Source organism: Mustela lutreola, chromosome 11 (assembly GCF_030435805.1).
Source record: "Mustela lutreola isolate mMusLut2 chromosome 11, mMusLut2.pri, whole genome shotgun sequence".
Lineage (NCBI taxonomy): Eukaryota > Metazoa > Chordata > Mammalia > Carnivora > Mustelidae > Mustela > Mustela lutreola.
In genome coordinates, this window is record NC_081300.1 from 58,284,125 (window position 1) to 58,302,326 (window position 18,202).

Genomic DNA, 18,202 nt, shown 5'->3' on the forward strand with positions numbered 1-18,202 from the left:
CACCACGCCTGGTGTGTCAGACATCTACGCTCTCGACGCTGCAGTGGGCGGATGGTCCACACGCCTCCTTCAGCGAATTCAGCTTCCAGCCTGCCAGGAAACAGACTCCCCCGATGCAAAGTGGGGCCCGGACTGACCAGGTGTGAGAAGAATCAGTAACACACTGGGCGCCCACCTTCCGGCCCCGCAAACTAACAATCGGCGTGCCAACAGCCTGGATGGCTCTGAGGGCATGTGCGTGGTAGTCGGGAGATCAGCACTTGCCAATTCAGCTGGAGAGTTCCAGAAAAACTAGTGGTCTGGCATCACAGAACTACCTCCAAGACTTAAGGGCAAAGATCACAGCCGAAAGGTGCCCCCACGCCCAGCCACTCCACTAAGCAAGTAGGAGGTGTCTGGTGGCCTGGTGGCTGGGTAAAGGGACACTGAAAACTCACAAAAGCTGGCAAAGAGATTTGTCTCAGACAAGGCGAGGAGCAGCTGAGATCCTTTAGAACAGCGCAACTCCAAGCCAGGCAGGCTGCTGGGGCAGAGGTGAGGGCAGAAGGCCGAATGCCCGACCATGACCACTTGGGGAAGGAGCTCTAGCTTTGGAAAAAAGATAGTTTTCCTCTTCACCTTCGTCGACCTCACTCAGAAGTCCCCAAATCACAGAATATCTTCTAAGATCAGCTACCCCATATTAAATACCTGAATTACCATTTTACTCATTTTCTGATTATGAATTCAGCTTACGTCCTAACTGGTTTGGCTCCTGGAGTTGGTCTAAGAACTGCTGAATCTTCAGTGTCCCTCCTTTTCTCCCTTAGACGATCCTGTCGCACGCAGGCACCCACTGGCCCCTGCCAGCCTGGGGGCCCTGTTGGCCCGACCAGCCCCAGTCCGGCCAGCCCTCGGCGCGGACTACCCAGCCTAGAATCCAAGCGGCGCCACTCCCACCTTGCCCCTCCCTGTGACATCCACCGGCGACGGCGCAATCTGGGTCTGCTTTCCCCGGGCGGAGCTGGGAACAGTGCCACCGGGAGCCAGGGAGGGCCCCTCGGTTGCAGCGGCGGGTGCTCCCAGCCCCCCAAGGCAGGGATCAGTGGCGGAGCCTTTTTAAGCAGACCCTACATTCAAATTCTTTATCTCCAAGTCGAGGGCTGTGGCCCCTGCTCCCAAGGACGCGCAGCCGCATGGACATGAAGCATGTAAGTACACATCCTGTAGCTGAAACCCCGGGAACCCCGGGGCGTGGCGGGAACCATCAGAACGTGGTTGAGTAGCGCCTGCGCCTCCGCGGGGAGGCCCCAGTAGCCCATTCGGCTCTTGGCCCCACCTTGTGCAGACGCAGACCACCAGGTCCTTGTGGCTTCCTCTGGCCCGGGGTCTTCCCTTCGCACGGTTATGGGGAGACAGGAAGGGACCGAGCCCTTCTTGGTAGCAGTACCTACAGAAAGCTGCCTCAGTCTCCCCAGTCTGCACCCCAAGCCTCGTGGGGCTCTGTCCTGCTCCTGCAGCTCTGCCAGCCGAGTCATGAGTCATGGAAACCAGAGCTCATAGGGGTGCCGCGGGCAATGAGCATGGAGCAGGTCTTCAAGGTACAGCCGGACCAAGGGCTCCTATGTCGCAGCAGCCAGCCGCCCCGGACCGGCTCCAGTGGGCACACACCCTACATGTCCACAACGGAACCTAGCCCTGGGTGGCACGTGCTGATGGCAAAGAAATTACTGAACTAATTAAAAGACAAATATTTTAATCTAGTTTTCCCACTTCATACTAAATCATTAATACAGGTCACAAACTGCATTTCTGCAGACATCTAGAAAACAACCAGAAGTGTGTATATATCTCTCTCTATAGATCTTATTAATAAATTTTATTCGGACAAGAGAACTTGTGCCACAACAGTTTAAACAGCATGATTAAAGACCGCAGCACTCCCGAGAGTGGTCACAGGTATGTACAGTGTGGGAAGGAAAGCTGCACCTCAGAGCCGATCATGATCAAGTTAAAAACACCTCACATACAGCACACGTGCCAATAAACTCCTTCAGGTCATGACCAGCATGAAGAAAATCAGGACACAGATTTCAGCCAATGTTCTGTAAATGTGCACAGCAATATGCTGCATTTAAGAATTAAAATCAGATTCTACTGTAGTGTTAGCATCAAGCCCTTAGGAGAACCCCCCCTCCCCATCTCCTTTTGCATTTACACACGCCAAAAACTATTCACACTTAGGGCGGGGCTGGGCAGCTGGCCACAGAACCAACAGGTCCTTGCCTGCGTGGGGACAGTGCGGGCTAATACTGAAGGTCTCTTTACATCCTGGCTCACAGCCGCCTTCTGGCTGCCACTCCATCTATCTGTCGTTAAAGAAAACCAGGAGAAAGCAATGCAGGTCTCTGGGAATCTCCTCCCTTCCAGAAGGAAAATGCTCTGCCAATTCAAGTTTCATTCAGGAAGACGGAAGGATTTAAGGCTTCGGTGACAATTATAATCCTCTGAGAAATTATTTTCCCTTATAGTCAAGATAAGATAATAGTGTTTACTGTACTTTCTCTTGACTCTTAAAATCCCTGGTATCAGTGTAGGCAACTTGCACCTGCAATGGAGTCTGCGCGAGAGGAAGGTGTCTCCTCCTCCCGAAGGCTGTCCCAGATGACTCTCGTGGAGCACTTGTCAGCCCCTGGCTCCCGAGGAAGCAGAAGGACAACGAGGTTCCAGCGCTCTAGTAGGTCGAGGAAGCTGTGCTCATGGCATCGTCCGAGACTTTGGTGCTGGCGGGGTGGGTGCTTGCAAAATACTTGACGTCACTGTCCCGATCCATCTGAAGAGCCATGATGGTCTGTTCCACGGCTTCCTGATGACAGCTGGCAGAGGTTAAGAAATATTCTGGAGACACAAAGTGCAGATTACATATAAAATTAGTTTAATAATTCATAGTTTTAGCAGGTGTAAGTATACTAAGATCTTAGTCACAAAGTGTAAACACAAGCTATGTTGAATTATAAACAGTAATCCAGATTTGTGTAATACAAAAACATCCCCAAACATGAGAGAATTTGAAGATTTATCTTGATTATTTCTAGAACAGACCAAATGGCAGCGAAGCTGACACAATAAAACTTTTATTTGGGATAGCTATTAATTTACTCAGTAAAAATGCCCCAAATACCAATCACACACACGAGTGAAAACCAGTCTTCTCTAGCCATTTCCTTATAATTGCTATTAAAACGATAAATTAATTCTAAAGGAGAAAAAAGCAGTATTCATTTACCCATATTCTTAGACATCTACTGCAAACCTTTCTGTGCTGCACTCACGAGTTTATGCATTAAATGGTATTTATTAGGCATTTTGGGGGGAGGACAATAAATGAAACGAGCTAAATCTCAAGCAGCTTATTAGGATGTGCAGCAAAGCAAATCCTCAGGGGCGCCTGTCTTCTGCCTAAGGAATGAAGAGGAGGAGGAAACACAAACATGCCTCCCGGCCTCGAACAGCAGTAACACCTGTCACGTGGGGCTGACCGAAGGCAAGAGTTTTTCCTCCTGTCTTAGAGCGACTATCCAATCTCTCAAACTAAGTCTGCAATTATAAAAGAAATGCTCTGGGGCGGGAAGGTGAACAAGTCCCTGTCCTCCAACCTGTGTCCCCTCTCAGGGGAGAGGACAAATCTATCAGATTACATCTGCAGACATACAATACTTCTCCCTCCGTGGAGTCCCCACGCATGCTCTCCGCCACACTCAGTTTTCCTAACGAGCCACCCACCTTTCTCCAGCAGGGTCTGTCTTAGTGTCTTGGCGAGCAGCACTCGAACGTTGGGAACCCTGTCATTCGCCAAGGTCAGCAGATGCGGCATCAGATGCACAGCGAACTGCTCCATGGGAAGGCAGTCGTCCTCAATGACGGTCTAGGAAAGACAAACAGCAGCTTCACATCTGCCCGTTAATCCACCAAACCAGAATACTGGCGAATGTTAGTGCTGAGAGATGACTGAAGTGCTCCAGATTTTAGTTACTTCTTTTTAAACCAATATTCCAGGCCCTTGGGAACTCAAAGCTAAGAGGACATAATTTTAAGTCCCCACAGATAGTTTTTTAACAGTTCCACTGATTCCTGGAGTGTACGCAGTCACCCGCATTTACCTGCCCGTGCCGTGGACCCCGGGCACCCCCTAGTGGACGGCTGTGCAATGGCAGACGCCGACTCTAGGGAGACTCTAGGGAACCGGTGAACCTGGGAAGAGCCAGAGGCAAAACTCTGGTCCTTAAAGGTGAGAAAGAGGGTGTCGAGAGGCAAAGAGTGAAAGTTTCAGATAGAAAAATGGGTCACAAATGGGTAAGTCTTCACGTACCTGGCAGACAAAGACAAAGGCTTGCCGACCAGACCACTTGGGACATCTACCAAAGTTCTCCACAAGCTCATTGATGAGGTCCACTCCGAACGTGGGGGGCGTGGCCATGTGCAGCTTCTTCACCATCTCGCTGACCTACAAGACGCAGCACAGAGATATAAGGAATAGCTTCTGCTCTAGGAGCTTACTGAACAGTGTGCTGCTCAAAAACTGTAAAAATTGTAACACATACCAACTTGTAGGAAATCCAACGAACAGAAGAAACTTTATCCGCACATAGATTCAGAGCAATGGGACGTAAATAGTCATAAACATCTCTGGGACTATATAATTCTAGAAGTAAAATCAGCTGTCTATAAAAATGAATTATAAAAATATAATTAAAATTTTAAAATAAATGAAAATAGGTTAATCATCTGAGTAATTTGTAATTCTGGATACTATTTGTAAGATGAACACATGCAAAGACTGGAAATTAAGGGTCTCTCATGCATAGCTGTCTCTAATCTGTACGTATCTAGAAACGCATTTAAACACTATGCAAGTTCAAGAAGTCTCTCCTCCACTCAAACGTAAGGAAAACAAATGCTGCAGAACTGTCGAACTGTCTACAGGAACTGAGACAGAGCAATGCATTTCCTATTCAACTGGGACACGAACACATTTTTTCCACAGTAACTGTTCAGAATGCTAAGAAACTTCCATCTACAAATCAGTTTCCAGACAAGACGTTCCAGCAGTATCAGGTAACCTGATGTCTATTTGTCAAGGCTCTGAGCAGCTTCTAAGGGAATGATACGTTTACTAGGGATAACAGAAGTGAAGAGGTTGCCTGGAGACTGTTCCTTTTACAACCGGGGACACGTGAAGACTGACAGTGTACACCAGGCTACTCTGAGTAGACACAACAATGCCCTTGAAAAAATACCTCCGATAGGAATGAGATTTTTGCTTTTCAGATTTTACATTTAAGACTATTTATATGCATAATCAGCAGAGAGTAAATTATAAGCATGAATATATGTAATACAGCAATGACCAATGTGTCTGTTTATGTACACACACACACACACACACACACAATACTCAGAGATGAGAAGCACGCTTATTGACTCCATTTTCTGACACTGCAAACTTTCTTGCTGGCCTCCCCGCGGTGTATACCATATGAGAAAATCTGGGGTCAGGAAAGCAAACTGGAGAGGGGCCGCTCAGCAGGCAGGATTTGAGGGACACATGCTGGGGGACAGGCGTAAAGCCCCATGCACTCTGGGGCCCTTCTCTTTACCGAGCCTGAGCCTTATAGCAGCAAAGCCCACCCACCCATGGACACAGGCGAACATGCTGTGGCTGGTGGCAGAGGAGAAGAACTCTCTCCCACAGAGGAGGGCAGCCAACCTTCTTAAGCGAAGACCCTACACTGATAACTACACAAGTCTCCTCCTGCTGGGGCGAGGGGCAGGAACCTCTGCCCACCACAGACTGCAGATTCAAAGCAGAGACTGGATGCTACAGGGGAGAGGGTAAGTCTCTGAGAAAGCCCAGGGACCCAGGGCTTCCCAGAGACTGAGGTTGAACCAAAATAACAGAGATTCTCCCCTTTCCCAGCACAAGCCTACCATGTCTTACCAACAGTCTCCAGCTAGGGGAGGAGAAGAGACACCCCAGTTACCAAGGGTTCGTGCCAGCTGCAAGCCAAGGGTGGGACACTAACACATCAGAAGGCCCCCTGGGACCCCAGCTCCCACCCTCAGCAAAGGCCACTGGCAGGCCATGGTGAAAAGCAGCAAAGCTTACCGGGCACTGAGAGCAGTCACAGCAACAACAAAGCCCAAACCCAGCTTGCTCCTAATTAGACAGACCCAACCCTCCACCCTAATGGCAGAAGAGAGGTGCCTACATTTAGTCAGAAACCCAGCAAGCCAGGACTCAGTGAACGAAGAAAACAACAACAAAAAACCACCAAGACTATCAGTCCCAATCTAAACCCAGCAAAGACATCTTTTAAAAATGCTAAGTGAGGTCTGGAATCCAGAATACAGAGAAAAACACAACTCAACCCAATTTAAGACAAATACCCACTTAAAAAATGGGCATCGGACTTGCACAGGCATTTCTCCGGATTATATGCAAATGGTCAACAAGCATATGAAAAGGTGTTAACCACCACCAGTCATTAAGGAAATGCAAATCAGTATCACAAAAAAACACTGCTTCACAACCACTAGAATGATGGCTATAATTTGGTAAAAATAAAGGAAAACACCAAGTGTAGGGGAGGATGTGGTGAAACTGGAATCCTTGTGCACTGCTTGTGGGAATGCAAAACGGGACAACTGCTGTGGAAAATATTTTGATGCTTCCTCAACAAATTAAACAGAATTATCCAATAACCCAGCAAATCCACCACAAAATAACTGAAGATAGGTGTTCAAAGAAAAATCTGTACATGAATGTTCATAGCAGCAATAGTCACAGCAATAAAATATGTAGAAACAACCAAACATGCATCGATGGATGAATGAATCTTGAGAAGTGGTATACGACAGAGTATTATTCAGTTACAAAAATAAAGTTCTGACACATGCTACAGCATGAATGAATCTTGAAAACATTATGCTAAGTGAAGAAGTCAGACACAAAAGGCCACATGTCATAAAATTCCACTTTTATGTTCAGAATAGGCAAATCCGGAGAGTAGGTTAACAGTTGCTAGAAGGTGAGGGCACAGAAGGATGAGGAATGACTGTGGAAAGGCATGGTATTCCTTTGGGGGATTGGAATGTTCTAGAACTAGACAATGGTAATGGTTGCACAACACTACGGGTATACTAAATTTCCACCAATGGCAATTTTGGTTATGTGTATCTTACCAGAGTAAGAAAAAAAGGCAAAATAGGTAAAAAACAAAAAAACAAAAAGCCCTAAATATATTCACTGCTAGCAAGACCTGCACTTCAAGCAATGTTTTATAGTACACCAGACAGAAACTTGTATCTACACAAAGTGATGAACAAATAGCAAAAAGGTGAAGATGAACTAAGTAAATACCCCTCCGAAACATAGTCCAGTAAATTTTGAGAACTTACTCAGCCAGTTCAGCTCGAAAGCGCCAATTTCTACTATTATCTGTCACCAAAAACTCCTGAAGCTGATAAAGATATTCTCTTCTTTTGTCAATATGAAGAAGCTGAAGTGACAAAATAAAAAATATTTGCTAAGATATAGGTATTATTACTTTTACTTTTACTAGACTGCTTGACAACAACTATAATATAGTTAATTCTTCTGAGAACATATGTAGTAGGTACATCTAATTGTTTTAAAAATTGACATTAAGGTCATTTTCTCTGATAATCCCATTCACCATTAAGAGTCTGATCTTTTTTGGAAATATTTGTTCCCTGAGCCATGCATGATCTCCTCTGAACCCTACAGTGCCTTGGTCACAGACATATGGTAGGACTGACCCACTGTATTCCTAGGGCACCCTTGTTACCGTGAACTCTGTGAGGACAGTCATGTGCTCTCACTCACATGAGTGAGCCCAGTGCCTGGCACCGTGATAGCACGTGGCAGGTACTCAATAAATATTTGCTGAGTGAAAGAAGATTTATCCCAATAATTGCTCTACGGCCATTTTAAAGTAGGTTTCTGGTTGCTAAGGGGGAAAACCCTAAAATTTGATATATACAGAAGCAAACAAACTTAACTTTGTATTGAACAGTTAAGAATCACGCAGAAATAAAAGCACTCTGAGAGTACAGGTTCATAGGGTATGTTCCAAGAACAAGGTACTTTAGGAAATCTTGGACTTTTTTTGGTTAACTTGATGTTGGACATAATATCGGTGGAGTAATTCTGAACTACCTGACGTATACTGTGGAACAGACTAAACGACTGAGTATGTTCATGTTAAGAACAGAGTTTTTACCATGAAAGAAAAGGAAAAACACAAAGTGTTTTTGTGAAAAAGGAAAGGAAATGGTGTGGGACTGGAAGAGGAGTTATCAATATGAACTCAGTAATTTAAAAAAAAAAAAAAAAAAAAAAAAAAAAAAAAAAAAAAAACCCAAACCAAAAAACCACTCCTAGGTCCTGTTCCTACAGAGAGGAAATGACCCCCAGGGAGCAGCGTGCACATCGGCCTGGGTCGCAGTTCTAACTCCCGCACTCCGCTGGAAAACCCAGGCTCCTTGGAGAAACAGCGGACTCGGGGCTGGGGCACAGAAAGGAGAAGGTGGGCCCGGAAGCAAGGATGTGCTTAACGTGAGGGGATAGATCAGAGGGGCACGGGAGGCAGCTTTCGGGGGCTCCTGTTAGCCAAACTCATGTTCAGAACCAAGGACAGAAATGGATTACTCTGAAGAGGAAAAATTCCAGAGTTCACACCTAACACACAAAAAAACTTCCAAGGAGGGGGAGGGAGAGAAGGAAAAGATGAATTTTACATGAGAATGCCAACTAATAAATGGAGAAGGAATTATAAAAATAGAAAATTGGCATTTTACAACCAGCACAGTAACGACTGATTGAGGTGAGACCCGTGTATAGATGTACGGATCAAAGCTCTGGGTGACAGACTAGGGGTGGGGGGGAAGTGTTTGCAGTTTGAAGGTCTCCCCCCGACTCCAAGTGATGACTAATCAGGGAGGTGACAGGTGGTTTTACAGTGGAGGGAGTGGGCCCACACCACCACAGTCGCCTGTCCAGAGTCAGCATCGCCTGTGAGGCAGTGATCGTGCCCTACCCCCACGGGACATGCGGACAGGTCACGTGCCAGCCCGCCAAAGCCGCGGAACCGACTCTCAATGCATAACACGTGTAGACTGATGGCCATCTGCAACACAAGCAGCTCAGACTCTTCAAAGATGCTTGTGACATTAAAGACACAAGTCAGGAAACTGTTCTGGGGTTAAGAGGGCTAAAGAGACTATATTTAAATTCAATATGCAATTCCTGATTGGATTCTGAATTGGGGGTGGTGGCAGGGAGCTCTAATGACACATCAAAGGAACAGGCTGAGAAATTTCAGTATGATCTGTATAAAACAATACAGTGTCAAACACAGTACCAATGTTTTTTGAAAGTAGGATTATATCACTTCTGTACCTCCAAACTTCAAACTATAAGAGCCAACTTCAAGGTTATAGTTTAAGGAACAACAATATTCCAGGACTAACAAGTTGTAAGATCACAGGTGTTTACCTCCAAGACCAGAGATCCATACCGACTCCTAAAATATGGACTTTTAAAACATCACATAGCGCCTCCGAACTTAATGTTCATGGAATTTTTGTACATATATTTAATTCAATAATTTTCAAAAGTGCTTGTAATCATGATCTAACAGTGTTTAAAAATGAAATTTAGTGTAATGACTTTAAAATTAAAAATTAAGGTGCCTCCTTAGTGCAGTAGGCAGCGCATCAGTCTCATAAAATTAAAAATTGAAAGGACACCAGCTAAAGTGATCAGAATGGGACTACCTCATTTTTTTTTTTTAATTTTAAAACTTTTTTTTTTTAAAGATTTTATTTGACAGAGAGAGAGAAATCACAAGTAGGCAGAGAGGCAGGCAGAGAGAGAGAGAGGGAAGCAGGCTCCCCACTGAGCAGAGAGCCCGATGATGTGGAGCTCGATCCCAGGACCCTGGGATCATGACCTGAGCTGAAGGCAGAGGCTTAACCCACTGAGCCACCCAGGCGCCCCTCATTTTTTTTTTTTTTTTTTTTAAGTCACATCTCACTATCAGCTCATGACTCTGTCTTCTTACATAGAACACATAGGGAAACTTCATCTTGGTGGATAGAGAAAACCAAAAATTCCACAGTGGAACTTTAGTCTGTTTTTATGCAGAAAAATTTTAAAAGTTACCTTCAGAAAATCATGCAAATGTTTAAGAACACCTATCCTGACTTCGTCGAGGTCTTTTAAAAATCCATTAAAGATCGGAACGAGATCTGCAGCTGTCAGTTGGTCTCCGAGAATAACTGCAAGCTCGTGGATGGAGAAGGCTAACGTTCTTCGAACTTTCCACTGCAGAGATAAAGATGACCGCATTCATAAGTGACGCACACAGTAGTGAGCACTTTACCTCTCAGCCGGCGTGTGAAGGCGAACAGATCTGGATGTTCCCAAGCTCAAACAATTAAATCGGAACAGAAGTAATGGTTAAGAACAGAAGCTCGGCTTTAAATGCCTGCTGTCTCAAAAACTGGCAGAGAAATTTCAAAGCCCTACACAGTACGTATTAATCTCCTTTCATTTACAAAGGGAAAAAAGTCTGAAATCACTACTAGCATAGTCTTTGTAGTTCTCTGAACACTGGACGCCTGAATTACAGGTGTCCCACAGGCTGGTGAGTATTGTCCTTGCTTGACTGTTCCCCTTCTGATTCTTGTACAGTCTATCTTATGGTTAAAAAAAACAATGAAATTAAACAATTAAAGAAATGTAAGAATGGGAAAATGTAGGAAAGTTTACATTAAAAACATTTTTTATGTTGCTTTAGTTTAAAAATTTTGTACTTTGCTACTCAGCTTAGAACACTCTACTTGCTGAGAATTTACAGCAAGAGTTTTATCCCCAATCCCAAACACTAGACCCCACTCTTGAAATAAAATTTCATACCCACATTCAAGCAGATGAAGGCAGAGATGTTCTGATGGAGGGGAGGGGAGAGGAAGGGACAGAGGCATGAAGCCCCTGCCCATCCGGGGCCTTCCTAGTCACCAGGGGCCCTGAGGTGCACACCCCACAGGAATGGTGAAAAGGCCTGTGGAACGAAGACGGAAAACTGCCAGTGTGGAGGGTACTGCACTCTGCAGAGTGGGCCTTTGCAGTCCCCTACCCAGTTCCACTGGTGAAGAAGCGTGTGAACACAGGATAAATTCACTTCACCCGGACCCTGGCTAACCTCATAGGTCAGAGAAGGAACTTAAACTATGTTCTCTCAAGATTACTTTCAACTGCTACCTTGCTGAGTCAACAGCACAACTTGAAAAAATGCATTACCAACACATTTAAGGGAAAATTATTCATATCTCAGTATAAATTAGTCTAACCAGACTGTTTTCTTAATAACCAAGAGATGAATTTCACCAAATAGATCTTCTGGAAGAGGGGCAAAATTTTGGTGTATGATACAGAAAGAAAGCAGACCTAACAGGAGGGGAAGTTAAGTCAACAAGATCTAGGAAAAGAGCCACAAAATCACACGGATATCCAGGCAAGATGGCCTAGGGTCAGTATTTCACATTTTCTTTTCTTTCGGAGGGGATGGTGTTGGTAATGTGTAGGTCTCGAGGAGAGCATGCTCATGTGTGCTTGTGTACACACACACATACACACAAACACACATACATACAGCTTCCCTGGCCTTTACTGCAACGCTCACCGACCCAGGGCCCAGAGCTCAGCAGAGCTAAAACTACTACAGTTCTATCAAGGTTTTAAGAAAATAAAAGAAGCATTTATAACACTGTGCATAGAAACAATCTACACAAAACTTAAGACAGTAACACATTTGTAAGTTAAGAACTTGGGCAGGTCAGATGCAATAATTTCCAAAGGGTAGAACTTGGACCACACAAAAGCAAGCTCTCTGGTATTACTTTTGAGCTCTTCTGCATGTGACTTCCTGTAATACCAAGTATTTGCTGGAACATGAACAAAAGCCCTATGGGGCTCTGCGGGGCACGTCCACACACACACACCTGCATGTCTGACGCCAGCGTCTCATAGGTCTCTCTCAGGCAGTGCCAGTTCTGCCTGCCCAGGGTCAGGGCCACGCCGGGAAGGCTGTATGCACAGTGCTTCGCGATCTCAGTGTCGACTGTCTGTGCACGAGACGGGTCCGTCATAGATAAATACTGATCTAACAGAGCCTGAGGCACAACATCCTGATGGAGAGAGAAACACAGCCCGGACTTAGTGTAGCAGGCCAGGCATAAATTGAGTAAACTTATTTTTATTTTATTTTATTTCTATTTATTTATTTCTTTTAAAAAAAAAATTTTTTTTTTTTTAATTTATTTGATAGAGATCACAAGTAGTCAGAGAGGCAGGCAGAGAGAGAGGAAGGAAAGCAGGCTCCCTGCTGAGCAGAGAGCCCGATGCGGGGATCATGACCTGAGCCGAAAGCAGAGGCTTAACCCACTGAGCCACCCAGGCGCCCTGAGTAAACTTATTTTTAAATAGATGAAGAATAACAGAGCATCTCAACGAGCAGAGAAAAACCCAGTCTCAAAGTTTCAGGGATCTACTGAGAAGAGGTAAGAAAAACATGCTAAGGAAAATATACATGTAAATAAAAGCAGTCACTCTAGAAGAAAAACAGGAAGATCTTAAAACAGAATACAGTGTAGGGGTTGATTAGAACTGATTACTGTATTAAAAAGCTGCATCAACAGTAGGACTAGCACCTCTCAACACTGGCCAGGTTGGTCAAGTCTGACGTCATCTCGTGAATGGGACAGAACAGGGGCACTATTACCAACCTGGATTTTATAAAACCACCACCCACCTTTCAATGGAAATTGAGCAATTACCTATAAAATTTAAGAGTGAATAAATTTCTAACTATTCATATAAACATTAGGAAAAGAAGAATGTCCACACAATCTTGTTAATGTACACATTACACAGCTCTGGGAGAACATACAAAATAAACAACACTGGTTGGGGGTGCAGGGAGCGCACACGCGCATACACACATACAGAGGCAAGGTACAAACTAGTATATTCCAAATATTCCATAAGAATATTTTCCCCACATTTAAAATTTCTGAAACTGGCATGTAACTCGCCATTGATGGTGCTTTATATAGCTTTGGGACATTTTTTGTATTTTCATCTCTGAAATTGAGCTGTATCTTGTAATGCTTGGCAAATTAGGCACCGTGAAATACCTAGGTATGATAGCATGGTTCTGTCTTTGACAGACAAAAAGGGGTCCGTGTTCTTGTTTCTGAACCCATAAAATGTTTATGAAGAAACACCTGGGTGGCTCAGCTGGATAAGCGTGCGACTTGATTTTGGCTCAGGTTGTGATCTCAGGGTCATTAGATCGAGCCCCGTGGTGAGGCTCTGCTTTGGGTGAGGAATCTGCTTAAAAGTCTCTCCCCCTCTGTCCCTCCCCCTCAGAAAGGTAGGAAGGAAGGAAGGAAAGAAAGGAAGGAAGGGAGGAAGTTGTGATCCATGGTTCCTCTGAAGAATGTGATCACAGCTGTGAGAAGAGGAAGATTTCTGCTTGTATTCTACTCTATGAGTTTTCTTACCGTATTATATACTAGTATTACAAATAATTATTGATAATTTATTAATTATTAATAATTTATTAATAATAAATTAATAAAAATACAATAAAAGAACTCATTGTAAGGAGGACCACATTTGGTGGGATATGGGTTTCGAAGAGGAATGAACAAGGCACTCACCACAGAGAGACGTGCTGTCACTTACTTGCACTTTGGATCTCCTCTCCTCATCAGGGCTAAAACTACTGTTGGTGCTCAAGTCCGAATCATTATGAATATAGCAAAGCGTAGACTCCATATTCTGTTAGGAAAAAAATATTTACGTGAAGAACTGTCTCTTCTGTAAGTGTCCTTCACTTAAACCATCTTACTAAGTTACTTACCTTTCATGACTACCCAAAGATATAAATACATACAAATTCTTCAAGCTTTTAAAAGCTTATAACCATACCCAAGACCTCGTAAGAACTGCCCCCCCAACTTGAGTCTAACTTGCATAATACGTTGCTAAATGTATGCAAATGAATTCCAGAATAAACTCATGAAAATATGTAAATTGAGAAGTAATTCTGAAATGGCTCCAAGATCTAAAATTAGCTTACTTGTAAGATAGTATTATTATATCATGGAGGGTGCTTCTGGTCAGTGCTTTATAGGTCACGGGATGTCCTATGTAGTTGTTCTTCTACTGTTGGCTATTTCTAATTTCACAAATGTTATTTTTCACCAGCTCCAAAAAACTCCAAAACAAACAAAACACCTTCTAAAATGCAGAGATACCATAGCATTCAAATCTCCAGTGATGACAGGTGGCCAGGGCTTCATTCTGAAGTACAAGTATCCTTTAAGATTTCTAATTCTACCAGCTGTCACCTAACAAGAAGCAAAACAGAAATCCACTGCCACTCTAAGAGCCCTCTCCATCCCTGGTGTGTACGCCAGCATTCTTCCCTGAGTCCATCGCTTGGCTGCTCTGATCTGGGACCGACCAATCCTGGCAACCAGTGGTTCTATCCCTTCCCTGTGTTTCTCTCAACAAGGGTTAGAAATACCGATCCCATGTGATGCTGGCTGGGGGCGGGGGTGCGGCAGGAGATCGGGGTAGGATCACACAGAACAGCTCCAAGTACACAGGGAAGATGATGCTCATAACAGTACCCACCCTCACACTCCAGAGTCCAGATAATGCCACTGGCCCTCCGCAACATGGCCTCAAGTCCCGATCTTCCGCTCAGAATGCTGTGTTGCTTGCTGCAGTGAAATGGTCCCATCAGAAACAAAGCACCTCTCCAAAAAGAAAAGGGAAGAGTTAATGATTCTTGACAAAGGGCTTTGTTTCCAGTAAGACTATTTCACTGCAGTGAGCTACGTTAACACATTGAGGCTACTCCAATGGTCATGTAGACAGGATTGGGATTTACACTTCCAAGCACCGAACATGACACTAATGTCACAAAGACAGGATGTGGTGACAGTTACCTTCCCTTTATGCCAAGAGCGAGCTGAGAAAATCGGCAACAAACAGAATGCCCTCATTAGAAAGTGATCGGCTACAACTATTCCCCAACAAGACTCCGGATTGGAATGGAGCTCACTGGAGAAACGAGTGACTGAGTGCATTACCTCAACAGCATCGCGGATTAAAGGCACGGAGGCGTCGTGATTTATTTTACAGTTTGGTGGCTCGTTCACACCCAGCCCGTCCTGCACATCGCTTCTCCTTTCTGCATCGCTGGCCTCCTCGCGAGCGTCCAGGCTGGAAGCGCGCAGCGCGGCGGACAGCACGTCCACTTGCGCTGTGGGCGGAACAGGGAAAGGGCGTGTGAGCAGCAGAACCGGCAGCGTGCGGGCAAGTCTCTTCTCCGTTCGCACTACAGGTTATCAATGAAATGTATACTTTTTTGACCCTGCCATCAAAAAGCTGAAAAAAAAACTACTGCGGTAAATCATTAGTCCTTCGAGAGAAAAAGGAAAAAACTAATATGCTTTCATGAGATTAAAAATGTTTATCCACTACTGTACATTATTCTGCGTTAGTATGAAAGAGAAATGCTATCTAGTTTTGGAGGTACCTCCAGTTTATTAAAAGGAGTCAAGTTCAGTGTAAGTTAACTATGTTTTGGTAGTGCAAGAATCGAACTGACAAGGCTTACTTACTAAGCTATTTAGCAGAAGAGCAGTCACACAACCCTGCCAACATAAAACAACGGTAATTACAAATATTTTTGGTGCAGTTACATTTCAATATCTCATATCTTATTCCCGTTTATTTTATTTTCCTTTAATTCCTTTTGAAAATGAAATTAGTGGCTTAGACACCCCCCCCCCCCATGTGAGCGCTGTCTTGCTTGTAGCAAACCAAAACGACAAATTACCACAAGTGATTCTTAAATCTGGCAAACACCACTACCTATGTTTGGAGTTATACCTTCTTTCTAAACGTGATCCAAACTAAAGTAAGGCATTCTTCCTTCTCCCAAACAATTGAGACATGTAGCCCCCTGCCCTCCAAAAATGCTTGTTTGAGTAACAATCCACCAAGATGCTCAAAATATAAAAACTCATCAATTTTAACTTCGAAATTAATTAGTAGAAAGATTAGAAAGTGTGTCCCCACTTCACTCAGAGATTATTTAAAAAAAAAAAAAGCAATCCGAGGGCTCTCACTGAGCGCCTGTTATGCGGCTGTAGCATTCAGGAAACTCAAGGCCAAACACATCAGGCCCCTGGCAACAGAGACACAGGAGACACGCGTGATGAGCTTCTATTCTATTGAGGTCATTGGCTGCTTAACTAAGTAAACTGAAGGTGTTTAATCATAAAGAGTTACTCATGAAAAGTATGCACATTCTTTTGAGAATTCTAGCTGCAATTTGTACTAATCCTTTCAATCAGTTTAGGCTCCCTTCTGGAATCTTTTGAAGTTTCCAAAACAAAATCAAAACAGTCCCAAAGGAGACAGCACGATACATAAAGGTTAGAATGTTTTGTCCCACATAAAGTGCACAGGGTGTGAGAAAGAGCCCTAATGCCTTTTGTTTCCCAGGATGTAACTAATCAAAAGCCTTTCACGGAAAATGCCTTATATGAGTCATTTCTCTTGAAATGGACTACATATTTCTCTTTGTCTACTTTAAGATTTGTACATTCATAAACGTTTAAATGAGTTATACTGTGAAGTTACCTTCCCCAACAAACTGATATATAAAGATAAAGACAGAGCCTAGCACTGACTCCTGAGGAAACCTAATGCTTCAACTCTCCACCCAGAGAATGAAGTAGAATCCAATGCCGGGCTAAATGCTGAAATTTCAGCAGGATACACCACAAGTTTAAGAAAACCGAATGCATGGGTCTTCAGCAAAATCTGCATTTTACTTAAAATATAGACTGAAATCCCAGGAACCAAGGCTGGTTTCATCATGGACTCGTGAAGAAACAGAGTCCCCAGTGAGTCATGCTCAGAAGTAGAGACAACCTAGAAACTTGGAATTTTATTCCTTCCCTAAAGAAGTTAGTACAGTTAAGCTAAAACTTTATAACAATCTCTCACTTTTATACAACATACTGGTGGTTGGTCACAAATTCCTAACAATTTATTGATTTCAATCAGGGAATAAGAGGATTTTTTCTGACCATGGCTGCCAAAATGGCCCAATTCTTCTATGGGGTCTATACTGGGTAAAAATCTGCATTTGGTGAGGTTGGGCATTTTTTCCTTTTGTAGTCTATGAGTCTAGCTAGAGTAAGCCAACATGGCATCAGTAATGCTACTCAGAGTTCAACCCTGAATCAGCCTGGTGATCCCAAATGCTAGAGATTTTGAAACTGCCCTAGACAAAGCCAGAAAAACCTCAAATTCCCTAGGTAGGTATTTCAGAAAAGAAGATCACTTACACCTTCTTCATGTTTTCCTACTTCCCCCTTTGGCCCTCCATACAGGCTGTTTCTGTTCTAGGACTGAGAAAGGGCTCTCTTTCTCTGAGAAGAGCATCTCTCTAGTTGCTGGAAATACAAGTTTTTCTGACCAAAAATCCACCAAGAAAAAAACCCCATGAATGTTTTGACGAAGGGAAGAGTTAAATGAGCAAGACTGGGAAGCAAAAGGTGCCTTATAAGCAGCGGCCCCAGCCCTGTCACGGCTTCCCAACAATGCCCACTAGCCGCTAGTGACGAGGGAAGGGGACAAGTGACGCAGAGGCCTGGGAGTGCCGAAACTCGACTTGAGCATATGCCCGAAAATGCCTTCTCTGGGCAGTGCGGCTTTACCACTCCACAGGCCAGTGGACAAGAAAAACTTACACACGCAACAGAACTAACTCAAAAGGTGGACATTTCCTGACACTTTGTGGCTGCCCACAATGGCAGAATTAGAAATGAGGACGTGTCCAAAATTAAGGTACAGCCCTTCAAAACACCTTCCGATACTAGGGAGAATTAAGGCATAGTTACTGAAATTTTAACACAAGTTAAACATGCCCTCAGATGGCAATGAAATAAAAAGTTCAGAAATTCTGTAGCCAGGGACGCCTGGGTGGCTCAGTTGGTTGGGCAGCTGCCTTCGGCTCAGGTCATGATCCCAGCGTCCTGGGAT

The 18,202-nt window shown here is 44.1% G+C and overlaps 1 protein-coding gene across 5 annotated transcripts in view; it reads right to left on the reverse strand.

Annotated features, from left to right (window-relative positions):
- Positions 1 to 1,718: 1,718 nt before the first annotated feature.
- The window catches only part of PPP4R1 (protein phosphatase 4 regulatory subunit 1), a 62,165-nt gene continuing 45,681 nt past the window's right edge, over positions 1,719 to 18,202 (reverse strand). For all 5 annotated transcript variants that reach the window (XM_059140117.1, XM_059140118.1, XM_059140115.1 and 2 more), the window contains 9 exons: positions 15,232 to 15,404; positions 13,814 to 13,909; positions 12,067 to 12,252; positions 10,226 to 10,387; positions 7,438 to 7,538; positions 4,581 to 4,701; positions 4,349 to 4,483; positions 3,763 to 3,904; positions 1,719 to 2,877 (listed from right to left, as the gene is read on the reverse strand). In XM_059140117.1, coding sequence (XP_058996100.1) covers positions 2,714 to 2,877; positions 3,763 to 3,904; positions 4,349 to 4,483; positions 4,581 to 4,701; positions 7,438 to 7,538; positions 10,226 to 10,387; positions 12,067 to 12,252; positions 13,814 to 13,909; positions 15,232 to 15,404 — 1,280 coding nt within the window. In that variant the 3' untranslated portion in view covers positions 1,719 to 2,713. The remainder of the gene's footprint in view (positions 2,878 to 3,762; positions 3,905 to 4,348; positions 4,484 to 4,580; positions 4,702 to 7,437; positions 7,539 to 10,225; positions 10,388 to 12,066; positions 12,253 to 13,813; positions 13,910 to 15,231; positions 15,405 to 18,202) is intronic.